Here is a 19,719-nt window from a genome sequence, read left to right on the forward strand (position 1 = left end):
GTAACTTGCTGGGGGGCAGGGGGGTGTTAGGGGAGACGCCAAACCAAAGCCTTTGATGCTTTTACATTTCTGATCATCAGTGACTCCTGAGTTCTTAATAGCTTATAGCTCATCAATCTAATGAATATGTTTAAAGAATTCTTTTGTCTTTGAGCAAATGGCTGGTTCTTTACTTTACAAAAGCTCATCTCAAAACTTATTCTTTCACAGAATCTTAATATAGTGCCTTGCCATGTATTCTGTCAATGCGGCATTTCCCTATAGAAGTATCATAAACGAAGTTGAGGATTATCCTTTTTACATAACCATAAAATATTATGCAGCATACACATACCTATCTCTGATATACTGGTATGTTTCTCCAAGTGAACAAAGAGAAAAAAGTATTTATCTACTTAGTATGTATTAGTGCTATACTATGTACTTCCACAAATTTTAATTTACTTAATCATCAGAACAAATATTTGAGGTATTACCCCTAGTTTACAAATTAAGAAACTAAATTTTAGAAAGAATAAATAACTCACTTAAGGTGATACAGTTATGAAATTGTACACAAACCAAGGTCTGTCCTATTGTAAAGATCATGCATTTAACTTCCCCACTGTATTTTCCAAAATATAAATGGGTCATATTTTGGGTAATAATTTCATCATGTACAAAGCACTTTCCTAATATACATCCTTTAATTTTAAAACAATCCCATTTTATGGCCCAGGAAGTTGAGACTCAGCATTTAAGTGACAGGAATAAAATCTCAGAGCTACTGAGGAGCAGAATGATGTATGGAATACCGGGCTCTTCTCCCACTAAGGCCAGAAGATGTAGATTCATCCTTGATAGATGCTCCTCTGTTAATGATGCTTAAATACAGTGGAACAGGGGAAGGCCAAGGATGTGCACACACTGACATGGATTCCAAGAGATGAGGGAATTCTAAAACGATAGGTCAGTAATGGTTAAAAGCAACAGAGAAGGAAATACTAAATTCTACCAGAGCTAGAATACAATGTCATGATGATACAGTGCAAAGTATATAAGCCTTGATATCAGAATCTTGAGTTTGACTTTTCTACGTTTGCTACCCATTTCCTTTTGTATGTTTGTGTGGAGTATGTTAAAATACATGCCACGTATCATTTCACCTCTATATGCATCTTCAATACGCATCTCTAAAGATGCAGACAGATACTCTCTCACCCAACTTCAATACTTTCCTTTAACAAAATTAATAACTCTTGTATCATTTAATCTAGCCAGGCCATAATCAGATTTTCTGATTGTCTCACAAATGTTTTTTTTACAGCTGAAGCAGGATCCAACCAAAGTCTCAATGTTTCATTGGGTGTGTTTAAGTCTCTCTTAATCTAGAGTGATACTCCCTTACTTTCCATAGTGGACTGGATTCAGAAACTAGATCAGTTGTCCTTTAAGAGGCTGCTATTCTGCGATGACACTTCCTTTTGGTGTCACTTAACTTTGCTCATCTAGCGCAAGGACTGGCAAACTTTTTCTGTAAAAGGGCCAGATAGTAAATATTTTGGGCTTTGTGGGTCACACAGTGTACAATTGTGTACAATTTCATAACTGTATCACCTTTGCAACTACTCAACTCTGACACCGTAGCATGAAAGCAGCCACAGACAATAGTTAAATGCACCAGACTGGTTGCATTTGAACATTATGAGAAAACAAAACAAGACAAAACAAAAAACAGGCAGCAGGCTGGTTTTAGCTCCAAGGCCACGGTTCCCAACCCTTGCTGTAGACAGCTGATTTGACACAGGTTCAGTGTGTTTTTGGCTGGAGTACTTCAGACCTTCTGCTGTATGTATCCTTTATAGGTATCACATTAGGAGGCACACACTATCTGCTTGCCCTACTTCTCACGAGACTGAGATTAATCAATACGTATAGATAGGGCAACCTGATTCCTCCATTGTAGGGTTCCCATTTAACCGCCTGTCTAATAATTTCATAGTTTTGTCAACAGACACTAATGATTATAGACTAAATATTCTTTATACATTCATTACCTGAAATTCTGCAAAAATTTTCTCAACAAATGTTATTTGCTCACTTTGAAACATAATTTACACAGAAAAATAAAATACATGTAGTCATTAATATATATAGCATATAATATATACATATAGCATTTAAAGCCATGATTAGCATATGATAAGCACTCAATTAAATTGGGTATTATTTTTATTTTTGAACAGATTTGAAAATACTCCAACCTTTGACCCAGTAATTCTATTTTTATGACTTAACCACAAGGAAAACAATAAAAAATTAAGATAAATATTATAAAAGTGTGACTATTAAGGTATAGATAAGTGTGGACAAAACTGCAGACAATCTTGGGTTCAACATTATGGGAACAGTTTATGAGGAAAAGTGATGTGGAAAAAATGCCCCAAATCCATGTCAAGTAATACCAATAAAATTATCAGCCAAGGAGTACCATTTCTACCAGTCAGGTATGAATGCTCTTTTCATTGCACCCTAACTACATGTTGATTTTTCTGTCTTTACTGAACATAACAGAAGTTGATTTTCACTTACTATTAAATTAGTATGTGATATTTATTTGGGATTTCTTTGTAAAATTAAAATTAATTTTTTGTTTCTAATTTTATTAGTTGTCCAATTATCATTTCTATAAGCTCTCTTCTATCCATCTACTGAGGAAGGAAGAAAATGAACATTTTATGTGGAAAGTATTTGTTGAAGTTATTTAATAGGCTCATAGCAAACTTTGAGGGTAGGCAGCATAAAACCAATAATCCAGCATCTTGCCATTTAGAAATCTCAATTAATAGCAAACCAAAATTAATTCAGAAAACACTAATGATCTGGTATGTGTAGCTCATCTATCAGCACTGCAAGCAGATGAGCTCCAGTAATGAATTTAAAAGAGCAAATGTATCATAAATTAATCAGTTTGCATATAAGCAACATTGAGTTTAGGGAGGTCTGTTAAGTAAAACTACAAAGAAGCAGTAGAGCATAATGATTAAGAGCATAGATTATAAAGCCAAACTATTTGGGTTCAAATCCCAGCTCTTCCACTTACTGATTATGTGAACTTGTTAAAATGGAGATTCTAATTGAGTATCTGGGGCAGGGCCTGAGATACTGAGTTTCTAAGAAGTTCCCAGGTGTTACCAATGCAGCCGGTTCAAGAACGGCACTATTGGGGTCATGAATGAGCTTTAAGGAGATCTGGAATCACAGGTTATCATATACAAAATTCTCTGTGAATGTGGTTCTGTGGATTATTTTCTGAGAAAAGGACCCACAATTCCTATCATAATCTCAGAGGTGGGGGTGTGAGTAGGGGAAAGGGCAGGTAGAGAGTAAGAGAATTCACAGGAGAGACAAATGTCAGTTCCAGAGCTAATCGGAAAAACCCCAAAATTGTGATTACAAAAAAGGGAAATTATTTGTAAAGACAAATATTTTATATTTCATACAACAATTATCACTTAGAAGACTATATGAAGAATCACAAACCATTCTAAATTATAGACAATTATATTGTAGGCAATTATAACTTAGAAGATTAAACTGAACAATCTTTAAATTCAAGAACAAAAACACAGGGATATAAAACTCTAAGAAAAAAGATAAGGCCAAGATATGTAATATTCAGTTAAGAGGAGTTCTAAAAGAGAATTTACAGGATAATGGAGTTAAAATACACATACATACATATGCATACATATATATAACATATACAACTTATTCTTAAAATACCTTTCCAACACAACTAGATATGTTCAGATAAAATCACTACCAATACCAAACAGTGATAATGACTGAAGATACACACCTAAACACATACTCGTGAAAACTGTAAACTCCAAAAGGAAATTATTACATACTTCCAAAGGAACAAAGGAATGAGAATCAAAATGGCAACTTAAAGTTAAAAGATGATAAAGTAATTCTAGATAGAGTTCTGAACAGAAAACACTGGAACGTGAATGCCCTCTTCCCCCTGTCAAACCGTTATTTCAGTATGAAGACAAAAAAAAAGAAAATTTCCAGCTGTGTACACCTAAATACACACACACACACACACACACACCCCAACACATGTTTCTTGGGAAGACAGAGAATACAACTCAAGAAAGTACTTTAGCAAAATTTAAAAAATCAAACTAACTAAAGACTTAAAGAAAAATAATATGGGACAAAGAAAATGGTAAGGGAGAGGGAAAAGAAAACAAGAAATCAAAATAATTGTTAAGAATGGTGATGCAAATTTTAATGTAATTAATTTGGCAAAGTATTTTAATACCTCCTTTTTTTGCTTTATTCTGTAAAATTTCAAACATGCACAAAATAGAATAGTACGTTCTCATGTGTTATCCTTCCATATATCTGATAAGGGGTTAATATCCATAATATATAAAGAAGTCTTACAACTCAACAATAGAAAGATAATTCAACCAATTAAGAAATGGCAAAGGGGGGCACCTGGGTGGCTCAGTGGGTTAAAGCCTCTGCCTTAGGCTCAGGTCATGATCCCAGGGTCCTGGGATCAAGCCCTGCATGGGGCTCTCTGCTCAGCAGGGAGCCTGCTTTCCCCTCTCTCTCTGCCTGCCTCTCTGCCTACTTGTGATCTCTGTCTGTCAAATAAATAAATAGAATCTTAAAAGAAAAAAAAAAAGAAATGGCAAATGATTTCAATAAACATTCACAAACGGCTAATAGGGGGGGGGGGGGCGCAACCAACAAAAAGCCCTGCAACATTAGAAAAATGCCCAAAAAAAGTCACAATAAAATACCAATAAAATATCACTTCATACCTATAGAGATGCCTGTAAGAAAAAGATGGCCAGAGGTGCCTGCATGTCTCAGTGGGTTAAAGACTCTGCCTTCAGCTCAGGTCAGGGTCCCAGGGTCCTGGGATCGAGCCCCGCATTGGGCTCTCTGCTCAGCAGGGAGCCTGTTCCCCACCCCCCGCCTGTCTCTCTGCCTACTTGTGATCTCTCGCTCTCTGTCAAATAAATAAATAAAATCCTAAAAAAAAAAAAAAAAAAGATGGCCAATAACAAGCATTGGTGAAGATGTAGAGAAACTGGAACTCTTACACATTGCTGGTAGGATTGTAAAGTTGTACATCCATTTGGAAAACAATATGGCATTTCCTTGGAAAGGTAAATGCAGAATTACCAAAAGTCCCAGCAATTCCACTCTATGCATATACACAGGAGAACTGGAAAATGTCCATGGTAAAACATGTACACAAATATTAATAGCTGCATCATTCATAAAAAGTGGAAACAATCTAAATTTTTGTCAACTGATGAGTAGATAAACAAAATGTGGTTTGTCCACACAATGAAATACTATTTGACTATAAAAAGGAATGAAGTATTGACTCGTGGTAGAACATGGACTGAATCATGAAAACAAACTAGATGAAAGAAGCCAGGCATATAAGATCACATATTGTATGATTCCACTTACATGAAATGTCCAGAATAGGCAAATTGTTAGTGATGTAAATAAAGTTAATCAGTGGTTGCCAAATGGGGGTGCGGGGTTAAGGGAAAAGTGGTGGTGATTGTTAATACACAGGGTTTTCTTCTGGTGAAAATATTCTAGAATTAGATAGTGGTAATACTTGGGATAACTCTGTGAACATATAAAAAAACTGAATTATACACTTAAAAAGGTTGGACTTCATTATGTAAAATTGTTATTAAAAAAAATAGACCCATGCAAATATAAACACTTAATCTTTGACAAAAGTGCAAAGGTAGTTCAATAGAAAAAGGACAGTCTTTTAAACGAATGCTGTTGGAACTGGTTTTCCTACATAAAAATGGAGCTTCTTCTTAAAATTTGTACTTTACAAAAAACAAAACTCAAATGGATCTTACATCTAAATGTATAAAATAAAAATAAAACTTCTAGGAAAAAAATAAGAGAAAATCTTCATGACCTGGGATTAGATGAAGAGTTTTAGAAATGACACCAAAAGCAAAATTAATAAATAAAAAACTGAGAAATTCAATTTCACCAATTAAAAACTTTTGCTTTGCCTCCTATCCTTCAGATGTGAATCCATCTCTACTATGGTATCTAATTGGCTTATTTAAGGTCCTTTCATAAGAAGGGATTTACTTCTTATAGGCTCATCTCTATTATCTTGCTAAGTGAGATAAAGTTTAACCACACTAGGAATGAAACATTTCTCCTGTCAGCAGGACAAAGCTATTCACTGTTGCTTTCCTGTTATACAGTTCACAAACACTCTCCTAATCTTAAAAAGTGAAATAATAAGAACTAAAATAATAAAATCTTTTACACTGACCACTGAAATCAACAAAAACAAAAGAGTTTACAAGTACATCTTAAAGTACTAACAGATTAGGGATTAGATCTGATAATCAGACAGGAAGAGAGGGGAGGTTAGTTTATAGCAGAGAGAAAAAAAAGAAGTGGAGGGAGGAAAAAATTTAGGACAATGTATTGATTTCATGAATATAAACACAAAGTCTAAAAAAATTACTAAATGTAGTCCAGCAGATTAAAATAAAATACATCATACCAACTTGCTATGGCTTATTACATAAATGTAAAAATAGCTGAACATTAGGAATCACATGAATGTAATTTATTCCATTCATGGATAAAGGAACTCACATATTTAGGTATTTTCTGGCCCTGTGCTAGGTAGGTTTCACTTGCATACCTCTTGCTCTCATAAATACCTTATGATCACCCTGGAAATGAAAAAACTTATGTGACAAAATTAAATACTTATTCTCAAAAACTTATTAATATAGGAATTGAAAATATCTAATTTGATTAAAAATAACAGAAACCTATAGCAAATATCACACTTTAAAAAAAAAGAAAAAGAAAAATGGAGTTCAGGAACCATTAAATTAAAGATCTAATAAATATCAACAACTGCAGAGTATAGACCTTATCTGGATCCTGATTCAGTGTCTAAAAATTCATGTTTATATGACAACCAGGGCCATATGTACACAGATAGATATTTGATGGTAATTAGGAATTATTAATGTTCTAAGTACGATAATGGTATTGAGGTTTTTTAAGTCCTTACATCTTAAAGATACACAGTAAAATATGAATAAATTAGATGTCTGGATTTGCTTCAGAATCATTCGTGTTTAGGGAGTGAGTACAAGTCTAAATAAAACAAGGCTGGACATTTAATGATAATTTGATGAATCTGGATATTGGGTATATCAAGTTAATTACATTAGTTTCTCTACTTTCGGATATGTTTGGAATTTTCCAAAGTACAAAGTTATAAAACAGTTTTTAACTATCAAACCCAAAGGAAAAAAAAAATCAAACAAAAGCAAAAAGCCGAACACAAGAGAGAATATAAATGATCAGAAAATCTTCCATAGATATTACTAGGGAATACTGTTTTACTTTTAAAGAATTTTATTACTTAACTTTTAATTGAGACATATACATAATTGCACTAATTGAAAGTTTACAGTTCAATGAGCCATCACCAGAAAACTCACTTTATCCGTGTAAATTACCACTAATGTCAATAAACAGCACATGACCAGCAGCCCAGAAGCTACCCTACTAAACAATCCTCTCAATCACAACGTCCCCTGCTTCTTGCCAATAGGTAACAACTCACCTTGTATTCTAACTTCTTGGATTGTAACCATACAGTACCTTATAATTTTGTGTCTGACTTCTTTTGCTCAACATGTGAAATCCACCCATGTTACCACAATACAAGTCATTGGTTCTTTTTCATTACTTTATAAGCAAGTTATTCTCAAAATGTGGTCAGTTGATTTCTGGGAATCTCCAAGATCCTTTCAGGGTTTAACAGAATAAAGTTCACTGGGATATGGTTTCAGATTCCATGTTGCAACTAAACTTAAAAACAACAACAACAAGTACCTGTCAAGTTCTGGTGCAGAATCAAAGAATATTCACATTTATCTGAAAAGGCTATTAAAATACTTCTCCTTTTACAGTAACCCATTTACGTGAGGCAAGACTTCTTCCTATACTTCAAGCAGAACATGTCACAACAGACACTGCAGATACAGACATGAGAAATCAGTGGTCTTCTATGAAACCAGACATTAATTTGCAAAAATGCATAGTAGTGCCTCTCTTCTCACTAATTTTTGTCTGGGAAAATATAGTTATCATTTTACATATTTTTATTTAATGTATGTTATTTATGGTAACACATAATGGCTTTCCTACTGTCATTTTAAATTTCATTGTGGTGACCTGAGACCTCAAAGTTTGAAGACTACAGCTGCGCAGTGTTCCCTTATGCTAATACGCCATAATCAATTCATCCATTTCTACTGGGGATGGACAGAGGGGCTGTTTCTCATCTCGGACAATAACAAATAAGGATGCTATAAATAATCTTGTACATGTCTTTTGGTACACATTATGTCCCCACTTTTGTTGAGTTTATACCTTGGAGTAGAACCGCTAGATCACAGGGCATGTTTACATTCAACTTTTAACAGATACTGTTTTCCAAAGTGGCTATTAAGCATTTGAGATGTGGTGAGTCTAAGATGGGCTATAGGTATAAAGTTTATACTGGATTTTGAAGACTTAATATAAAAACACTGCAGAATATCTCAGTAATTATTTTCTATTGATTACATGTCAAAATGACAGTATTTTAGATATACACTAGTGAGTTAAAAAATTTACATTAATGACACTTGTCTCTTTTTTTTAAAATATGGCTACTAGAAAACTTGAAACTATGTACATGACTTCCATTTGAAGCTCACATTATGTATTTTGGACAGTGCTGCTACATGGGGAAATAGAAGTAAAACAGACCAATACCAATACTGTTATATATAAGAAGTCTGAGATGCGAGTCACGTGGGTGGCTCAGTGGATTAAAGCCTCTGCCTTTGGTTCGTTTGGGTCATGATCCCAGGGTCTTGGGATGGAGCCCCTGCATCGGGCTCTCTGCTCAGCGGGGAGCCTGCTTCCTCCTCTCTCTCTGCCTGTCTCTCTGCCTACCTGTGATCTCTCTCTCTCTCTCTTTTTCTGTCAAATAAATAAATAAATAATAAAATCTTAAAAAAAAAAAAAAAAAGGAAGTCTGAGATGCTCCTGAGGGGGCACCTTTTAAGGAAGACTGCCCAAAGGAGGTAACAACTAAAGGAAGGCCAAAGGACAGACAGCAGTTAGCCTAACAAAGAAAGTGATACAAAAAGGAAGGTAAAGCCAGGCAGAAGATACAGTGTGTGCAAAGGCCAGGAGATAAGAGAAATATGTTTAGTATAGCAGAGACATAGTAGAGGATAGGGGAGTGGTAAAGGGAAGTAACGAGACAAAGGAAAAACTAGTCAGATCATAATGGGCCTAGTGAGTTATGCCTGTGTTTTAGGAACAGGGCACTACTGTTGGGTTTTAAGCGAAAAAATTACATATTTATACCTGTACTTTAGAAAAGCCACTCTGACTGCTGTCATATATGTAACTGAATCTGGACAAGACTAGAGTGAAGATTAGTTGGGAGCTGTTACAACAATGTAAACAAAACACAACAACAACAACAAAATGATGGGGCTCTATATAAAGAGAACAGCAGTAGAGAGATGTGAGCCTTAGGCAAAATCACTTCTCAAATGCAGCTTCCACTACACTTACTTCACAGATATTCTGAGGATTTAAGCAAGGCATTTTTCTGTAAAGGTGTTCTGTATTCTTAGTCTTGGTAAAAGATTCTAGTGTCACTAGAACAGGTATTAATTCAAGGAATTGAATTCTATTTTAGAATATACTGGATACAAAGATTCACCTTCCCCAACTTACTAACCTAAAACCTAAATAATGCTTTAATAATCAATGAAATTAAGTCAGATAAGAAAAGGCTTACTTTCTTACTTATGTTTAAAAGGTAAATCCCAACTACTAAACATGGTACTGTGCTCCATTTAATCAATTCAATATTAAAAGATTAGCACCATTCCCCATTTCTCTAGAAATGGAAATATAAGTGAATTAAAGGTAGATATCAAGTTACTCTCATTGAGTGGAATGGATGTGAGTGTAAAACAATTTCAATTCTTCATTAAATTGATACTAGTAGGGCAGTCAGTTATCACATATTTAAGAGTCAACTAGATAACTCTTCTGTCAGCTTCATTTATTTTGAGGTTTCAGGACCTTCTAAAGTTGTATCTTCTGTAAATAAACTATGCAATCCAGGGGAATAAAGGTAAAAAGGTCACTTGCTTTTTCTAAACTTTTCAGAAACTTTCTAATCTACCAATACACCCTTGTCGCTTCTAAGATATAAAGCATTTTAATTGACCACTTAATATAAAGCATCTAACGTCTATTCTACCTGTTCCTTTTGCCTGAAATACTCTTAGAACACTGTAGAAAGTTACATTCTATACTTATTTCACCGACAAAAATGACAGTCCTTAGAACCGAGTTCTCCACAGGACTCTCGTTAAGCCTCTCCCCTTATAACCGAAATCCTCATTCTTGTCACGCGTTGTACAGCTGTTCAACACAATATTCCTTCTTGCATTGAGTGTTCTTGGCTTTCCCTTTTCTAGCTTCAATAACAGAAACTTACATTCCTAAGGGTCTAAAGTCCTCCACTGAATTATAGAAGCAAATCACCCTCTACCTCTCCTCCCTTCTCATCACTCTCCCCTGATTCCATGCCGTAGTACTTTGGGAAAGCTCCAGCTTCCCACCCTGAAACTTAATAGACCTAAGTACACTGGCACCAGTATTTTCTCCCTTCCCTGTTGTGACGAGAGGAAACATCCCTTTCTTTTCTATCAAAAAGGCAATCCATACTCTTCTGTCCACACTATGACTACTACCTTGGTCCAAGTTCCCGTGTCTCTCACCTGGATCACAGCCCAAACCTGATCATCCCATATCTATTCTTGTCTACTTCACAACAATCCTCCACACAGTGGGCAAAAGTGACTGTTTTCAACCCATAAATCCTATTGTGAGCACTTAAATTCCCTGTATAGTTACACTTAAATAAATCCAAACTCTTTTCCATGGTTTCCAAAGCCCTGAGCTCCTTCCCGCCTAACATGGCTCATCTTGCCACTCTCCTGTATGACCACTGTGCTCCAGCTGCACTGGTCTACTCATTTACCTGTGACACACCAGCTCTTCCACATCAACACTTTCCTGATTCTGGGTCTTTCACATGTTTCCATGGTTCCCAAGGGCAAGGCTCTCTTTTCCCAATCATAATATGGTTAGCCATCACTTAGGTCTTACAAATGACTCTACAAAGAAGTCTTCCTCTAATCACCCTGTGTCTGTTATTCACTATCTGTGCCCCTTATCGGTTTCTTATTATTATAACTTACTCACTAGACTGTCAACCTTATGACGTTCATCAGGTTATTGTGCCTTACAGAGTGCCAGATAAAATCAAGTGCTCAATGAACATCTGCGAACAGAATGAATGAGTGAAGAGACAGGATTAGGTTGCAATCCTGGTTCTACTGCTTCCTAGTGGTTTGATCTTAGATAAGTCACAACCTTTCTGAGCTTCAGATTTTTTCTTCTATAGAAAAGGGACAAATACCTTATAAGATTGCCAAATGGGACCCACTAAAGATTAACTGGCAATGAATACAGACCAAGCACAGTATCTGCACTTAATTTAATAGATGTTAGTTTTCTTCCCTTCCTTCTATAGCTTAGACAGTGAGAATTCCTTAGGGTAATTCAGTATTGAAACTAAAAATATAGAGATAGGTCTATATATACACCTATTGTTACATATTGCTAGAAAGCATAATGACATGTAACTGAGCAGATAGATTGGTAACAGAATTTAATCCTGTGCTTTAGAAAATGGGAAAAAGTAGTGTATATCTATCACTCACTCTTCCCCCCAAAAACAGTGGTGGTAGGGGAGGGTGAGGAGAAAAACAGAAGAAACAGGAGGGAAAGGTAACCTTGGAAATTATAGGTCATTACTCAACTTCAACTCCCAAATTCAGAACAACCATCATTTACTTATAAAGACTAGCAGCAAGAACAAGATTAAAACTCATTCTAGAATAAAAACATTTTCTGTTTGCTTAAATCTATGTAAATCTCCTCTATATCTATTTACCCCCTCTTTTACCTTTCATTCTTTAAACTGTAACAGCACTGATAAAAGGTAAGGAAAAAAAAAAAGAAAAAATTTCAACTACAAAAACACCTCAGATCAGAAACACAAAAAGGTTTCACTGTTCCCTTAATTTCTTGATAAGCTTTAAATTGTCTAACCACAAAAGTCAGTCCTTTCTTTCCATTCTCTTTAACTGCTGCTCACTTTTCAGCCTGACATCACTTTTATGTGTTTGTCAGAGATTTTACTTTCTAGGAACCTTCTAAATCATTTATCAGACATCATTCAAATCTCCTCCATATTCTTCCTAGAATGTAGCTAGCCCTGTGAAAGCGGACATTTAATATTTTCTGCCTGATAACCGCTTAGAATTTTATAGAATGTGCTGTGTACCTTCATAGTGTCATCAGGATATGGATATAATTTAGATTCTAAACCCAAAGAAGGGTTTATGTTAAGCAATTAATTCAGTTTTATTCAACATATTTTATGTAATCAAGCTTGACTTTTTTAGAAGTAATTGGAATCTGGTTTAGATTTTTTTCTCATGTTCCAGTTATTTCTACAACCTTTCTAAAATTGGAACTTCTAGTCTATCCTTAAACTGGAAATTTATAAAATGCTGCTGAATGTTCCATAAAATTCATGGGGAAAGGCTTCACTATTAGATATAAAATGCAAGAATAAAAAGAATATTTTATGTTATCACAACCTCTAGAACAGTACTGTGTATAGCAAAGACTTTTGACTATAATTAGCTGAATACCAGTTTAAAGAAGAATTTTATCACAGTCCAGTCAGTGCATGCCAGGAAGAGTTCTTAACTGCTATCAAATGCTCTGGCACCAAGTGGCCAGAAACTAACCATCTGCAACTCTCCAAGGCTATTGTAAAATGATCATATATATATATGTGTGTGTGTGTGTGTGTGCATATATATATGTGGTATATATATATATATATATATATGTATGTGTGTGTGTGCATATATACACACACACATATATATACCACAAACATTTCAATACCACAAACATTTCAAATTACATTTGAAGGTCTCATCTGGGGCAGTGTTTTTCAAACTAAGAACTGCAATCTATTAGTGGGTCCAAAACTAATGAGTTTAACCAGCAAATGAAGAAAGGAAGGGTGAGAAGGAGGGATAAATAGAACATAAAATGTTGGAGTTCATCACAGGTAGTAAGAGTATTATTTCATAATCTTTGTTTTGTTCTGTATACTGGGAGTAACATAAAATGTATTTTAAGGGTGGATTTCAGCCAAAAAAAAAAAAAAAAAAGTCAGAAAGCAATGAACTGGGAGACAAACGGAAGTGGAAAAGGATAAGCAACTGGAACTATTACGATCACCAACTTATGGGCTCGGAGATGAGCCAACCAACCAACACCTTCTGTTGACCAGGAGACTATTTTGGAAATCTCCATGCACTTGCAAAAGCCAGACACCCCCATGTGAGATGGGAAGAAACACCTTCTCTTACAGGAGGCCTAAAACAATGCCCAAGCGAGTTCATAGATCCTCCCACTAATGTTTTTATCCTTTCAAACTTTCAAAAGCAGAGGTCAACTTCTACTTTCTACTAACTCTTAGGCACAATAGTTAAGTCACAGGAGCTAAGATACAGCAGCTCTTGAAAGGTAATTATTGGTTCTTGAACAACAACTTCTAAAAAATATTAACTATATTTCATATCACAATTTGATTTCACATAAAGCTTTGACATTCAGCAATGTGGAAGTGTGAAAGTCACACTATTTTACTAAAATGATCACATTTAATAGTCACGTACATAGACCACTGAAATGGCCATGTGAAGAACATGAACACCAGAATAAACAGAATCTTTTAAAAAGATGTATGAAAGATTCCAAGATTCAAGACAGAACTTGTTGCCATTTAATATTGCCATTAATGAATTAAGAGTCATTCTGTGAAGAGTTAGGATTGGAAGTGCCTAAATATTGGCCAACCTGCATTTTTTCACTCAGTCTATGTTAAGTGTTACTATGAACACTTGGCTGTTGTTCCTTAGTTTTATTTGAGGGAGAGAGAGTGCATACACGCAAGCCCAAACGTGGGGACTGGGAGCAGAGGGCGAGGGACAAGCAAACTCTGTACTAAGCACAGAGCCCAATGTGGGGCTTGATTCCTGGTCCTGACATCGTAACCTGACCTGAAATCGAGAATCTAAAGCCTAACTGACTGACCCACCCAGGCACCCTTGAATACTAAGTTGTTTAACGAAGATTTCTAATTATTTTTGAGGCCATTTAAAAAGAATAACACTTTTTGGTGCATAAGGGACAGTTTCATAAATTATAGCTAGTATCTGTTCTAAAGGTCTAAGGTAATGAATATTTGTCAGGACGCTTCTACCAGTCCTCACAACTAGTGCATATTCCAGTTAAAGAAACCCCACTACTGTTATAGAAGCACATCTCCTACATTGTTATAGGTTTTTTCCCCTCTCTCATATAAACCCACATTTGGCTGGAGAGACAGAAGAGGACAAAAGTGCAGCTATAAAGAGAATTTCTCTGGTTGCAGGGTGAAGGGTACCTTTTATCTCTGCTCACATAGTTTAATGTTCTGCCTGCCTCACTACCTCCTTTTTTCTTATACTTTGAAACTTGCTGTGGCTTCAGACATCAACCATGGCACAATTACTTGCTAGTTTTATTACAAAGTCCCCCCAGGGCTGGAAGAGAAGTTTCATTCTTTGCCTCCTAACAATTCCTCACTGAACACAAATTCCAAAAAGATAAATCTTTGGTAAGTACCTACCAGAAAGTCATTTTGTGTACAAGTACAAAAAAATGTACCAAGACAAATTACGGGGTTCACAGCTTCTTATCCCTGGAGGCAAAAAGACTTCTAGTTCAAACACTAATGACACAGGTTTTAATGAAAGAGCTAAAAGAGCTCATTTACTTATTCATTCTGATCAGACATCATAAGATTCAATTTTGACTGTAGCACAGGACAAAGCAGGACACTTCGAATCACCCTAGATTAAAGATGCCTTCTTGCCTTCTTCTCTCTTCTGGGCCATTACACCAAACCTAGAGCAGAATTATACCCACCTTCAGGCTAGACTAAACAACATAATAGCTTATTGATCTCTGGTGTAGACCCAAACCCACAAGTCATCAGGCAAGTAGGGATCCCAGCCACTTGATGCAACTAACACTCAAAAGTCATGCACAGGGTTTTCTGATCACACACAAGCATACCACTGGCAATGATCACACTGAATGTGGACTAAACCTTTCTCTACCCTGAACAAACAAAAATAATATGTTAATCAGGTCAGGCAGCAAGCAGTACAATTTTGAATCACACTGAAAAACTATTTTTTGGTTGTCAGTAAGTGTTAATTTATGTTCATTAAATACATTGACTGTAATTTCTCAGGTTTTCAAAGTTACCATCATTCAGTTCCACAGATAAATTCTTTCAAAAGAAGTAATGCTTGCTGGTGAATCACGTGCTGACTTAATTCCCATCACCACACCATGAGTGGATGGAGGGTTTGTGGCAAAGGACTTAGACGTTTTCTAAGTGAAAAGGGTAACTTCTAATTATTTCCTTCTGAAGATATCAAAACCCCATTCTAAAGAGTAAAGGTTAACTGTGTTCACTGAGACACCTTTTCAACGTGTTTCGCTCAAAAACTAAGATCGGTGAAGTCAGAAGTGGAACTCAAGTCTCAAAACAATGAATGCTCTTGCTAATTAATTCCATTTAGCTCTAGTATAGACCCTGTGGTAATGGAAAGCTTAGTCCTCGCAGACAGGCTTCAGCCGTCTCTGAACCTCGAAGGAGTACATGCAACGCAATCCACAGACTGGTACGAAGCAACAGTGACAACATTAGCGGCCAATGATGGATGAAATGACAAATGAACTCGGAGTCACGGCAGACATCTACGCCCTAAGGGAGAGACTGAGGTGGGGCTGGAAACTATTTTCTGGCCTTCTCCCGCGTGCTGCTTCTGGGGAAGGGACAGGATTCAGCACGCCCGGGATCCACGGAGCCTCGGCCTCCGAGGGGCAGGAGTGGGAAGAGAGAGCAGCGGGCTGCTTTTGCAGGGAGTGGAGAAGATGGGGGATTGGGTACGGTGGGAATTTCTCTGGGGAGAGAACTTCCCGACGCCGGCAGGGTCGGGGGCGGCAGGACCGTCCCGACCACGGCGAGGGCGACCTCCTCTTCCTTCTCACACAGTCATACATCTTTGTGTGTGTGGATTGTGCAAGGGGCCCTCCAGCCCAGGTCGGGAAAGTGCGCCCGCCACCCCCTCGCTCCACCGGGACTCGCTCCGGCCGGGACGCCCAAACCCCTCTCAGACAACCCCTAGGGTCCGGAGATGGTGAGTGGACGAAAGCATCTTCCCTTGTGGACACCCCTCGGGGCATCCAGCCCTCGCCGGGTCTTTGTCCCGCCGGCGGCCGGGGTCTCTCCCCGGTTCTCGCGGGGAACCCCTTGCCCTGGAGGCCTCGGGGCCCAGGGTCGCCCCAGCTTTGTTCGGTCAGCGGGGCGCAGGGACGCGGACACTTACCGTACACTCCGGCGAGGAAAAGCAAGACCAACGCAGACCTCCACCGCGGAGACTCTTTTGTGCTCCAGCGACTGGCCATAACCACGGCAGATGGAGGGAGCGAGGAGGAGATGGAGGAGGAGGAGGAGCTGGGGCCAGACGCCGCCGCCACCGAGCCCCCGGCTGCTCCCTGCGCGCTCCGCGGCGGCGGGAGGGGGAGGGGAGGGGCCGCCGCCGCCGCCGCCCGCCCGCCCGCGCTCCCTCCCTCCGGCCCTCCCTCAGCAGCGCGCCAGCTCCCACCCCGGGCGGCGCGAGAGCCCTGCGCCGGGCGGCCTTCCCGGGGGCAGGGGCTGGTTGAGCGCACACCGGCGCGAGGCGAGGGGGGCGGCGGAAGCGCGACTCCGGCCTCGCACCGCACAGGCTAGCCGGCGCCGCCACCCGCCAGACGGAGCGCCAGCCGGGACCCGCGCTCATCCATGCGATCGGTAATCACCTGGCCCGCCTGCCTTGGTTCCCGCCCCGCGCTCCTCCGGACTTTCCCAGTTTCGGGGCCCGTTTCCCCGCGACTGGAGCCGGAGGAGTAAGGCAGTGCCAATCGATGAGCGAGCACGCAAACGCCGGCTGCGAGGTTCCCGAGAGCTGGGGGAGCGGGGGCCCGCAGCGGAGCTCCGCTGCAGTCCGAGGCCTCCTTGCTATCCCCTGCGGGTGGTGTGAGGACTAGTTGGGAGGCTGAGGGCGGCTGTGCTTGCGGGGAGAGAGAGTGAGCGGAGTCTAGGAACTTGGGACATCCTCTCCTTTACCCCTGCGTGCCTCCGCTTAAAATCGGCACGGAACTGGGGGGGTGGGGGGTAGGTGCCAGTTAGTGCTGCCGCCGTCCGCCCGGCCAGTGTGCACGCGTGCCGCCGTTCTGGTGCTGGACACCCACGGTCAAGGTGCCTGGCGTGAGTCCAGAAAGGCTAGAGTGCGGTGCTCCTCCAGAAGCCGCGGGAGGCAGTTTGACATGCCGGGGGCGGGCGGGGAGCGGAAGGGCTGTGGGAAATCGGCCTGGGGGCGCGGCTGGAGAGGGGGCACGTCTTTCTGCGCTTCCTAATTTCGCTAAGCACCTTCCCCCATCTCCGCAAGTGAAACGCCTCCTTCCTTTAGCACTCCGAAGCACTTTCTAAATACTTTTGTAGTGATACTGGCACGCCTGACCTTCCGCCGTCTATTTTTAAAGTGTGTGTCTACACATCTTATCTCCCTTACTGGGTTTTACGTGCACCCTCCTGGCTATTCACTGAAGACCTACAATGCACTATGCTGTCCCATCGACAGGTTATCTCTTTGTAATCCCTAACAACCTTGTGAGGTAAACATTATTATCCACATTTTATAAATAAGAAAATGAGACTCAGGTTAAATTACCCATAACAATATAGCAAATAAGTGGTTTGAAACCATTTTTCTTATTCCAAATTCAAGACTGTTTCCTCTATATCACAAACTCTGTAGCACAATGCTTAATGCGTAATACAGGTAAATGATAAATTTTAAGATACACCTTTTGGAAGGTACATTTAGGCTTTGCCTCTATCCCCTACCGAATTGTCCCCTTTAAGATTTTTCCCCCAGGAAATAGTATTTCTTTTTCTTTTTTTCTTTTTTAAATTTTTTTATTTTTTATAGGAAATAGTATTTCAAAAGATGGAGAGTTTATTAGCAAACAATAGGATATCCAATAATTAATAAATTTTGTATCAGCTGACATAAAGAAAAAACAAAGAACGACCAAACTCCAAAACAATGTTTTCCGTTCTCATTGGAGAAAAAGGAGCAGCTTCACTTTCTCATTAAACAACCTGCAGTTGTTTTACCTAGTTTTAGGATTCTAGACTCTATTTTCTTGTTTCTTCAGATCTTTTTCTAGAAATTGTGTTGTCATGATGACTATGCTTAGGATGGGCCACAAACACCATGAAGAGAGACTAGACTGCAACCTCTCCTCTCCACTTTGAAGTACCAGTCAAGGAGCAATATCCCCAAGATGCAACATACAGTGTCACCAGTCCCTTCACAGATGCACTCATACCCCTCCCACCCCTACACTTGCTCATCCACCCAAACCTGTCTTCTGGGACTTGCCAAGTTCTCAAACTGGTCTTAGGGTCCATTTGAAAACACTTAATATTTGGCGAGAAATCCAAAGAGCTTTGGTTTACATAGATCGTATCTAGGGATATTTACCATTTACAAATTAAAGCAAAAGTTTAAAATATTTGTGAATTGATTTAAAATTAAAAAATTCATCATAAGTTAGCTCTGTTTTCCAAAACAAAACAAAAAATTGGTGAAAAGTGTGGCATTGTTTCCATCTTTGTAAATCTCCTGGCTTAACAGAGGACAGCTGGATTTTCATATCTGCTTCTGCATCCAATCTGTTACAATATGTTGTTTTGGTTGAAGTATATGAGGAAGATTCAGACTCACACAGATACATAATTGGCAAAGGGAGAATCTCATGTACCTTTCCAGGGTTCTCAGATAAAGCTTTGAGAATGTTGATCTAGGTGTCTATCTTAATAGCTTCAAAACCTAAGTATTTTGTTTCTCATTGCAAAGAATTAATAAATACCCATTCTGAGATATTAGAGGCTGCGTGCTTCAATAATCACCAGCCAAAGATATTTATGTTTCAAGAAGGAACATTTTTATTTGTACAGAATCTAATTCTGATAGAATATCAGACATTTGGTAAGCAACACAGGGCAGAAAGTTATTCAAAATTACCTTTTCTTACCTAATCTATCTAACCAGGCATCTAAATGTCTACTGGGCTAATATGTCAAATAACTCATATACAAAAAAAGCATTTACAAATCTATAAACAAGGGCACCTGGATGGCTCAGTGGGTTGAGCCTCTGCCTTGGGCTCAAGTCATGATTTCAGGGCCCTGGGATCCAGCGCTGTGTTAGGCTCTCTGCACAGTGGGGAGTCTGCTTCCCCCTCTCTCTCTGCCTGCCTCTCTGCCTACTTGTGATCTCT

At 38.8% G+C, this 19,719-nt stretch overlaps 1 protein-coding gene across 3 annotated transcripts in view; it reads right to left on the reverse strand.

Moving 5' to 3' along the window:
- The window catches only part of LRP12 (LDL receptor related protein 12), a 72,105-nt gene extending 55,173 nt beyond the window's left edge, over nucleotides 1-16,932 (reverse strand). For all 3 annotated transcript variants that reach the window (XM_004768834.3, XM_004768833.3, XM_004768832.3), the window contains exon 1: nucleotides 16,719-16,932. In XM_004768834.3, coding sequence (XP_004768891.1) covers nucleotides 16,719-16,797 — 79 coding nt within the window. In that variant the 5' untranslated portion in view covers nucleotides 16,798-16,932. The remainder of the gene's footprint in view (nucleotides 1-16,718) is intronic.
- Nucleotides 16,933-19,719: the final 2,787 nt, after the last annotated feature.

This window comes from Mustela putorius, unplaced genomic scaffold, assembly GCF_011764305.1.
Source record: "Mustela putorius furo isolate JIRA1106 unplaced genomic scaffold, ASM1176430v1.1 tig00000228_pilon_pilon_pilon, whole genome shotgun sequence".
Taxonomy (NCBI): Eukaryota; Metazoa; Chordata; class Mammalia; order Carnivora; family Mustelidae; genus Mustela; species Mustela putorius.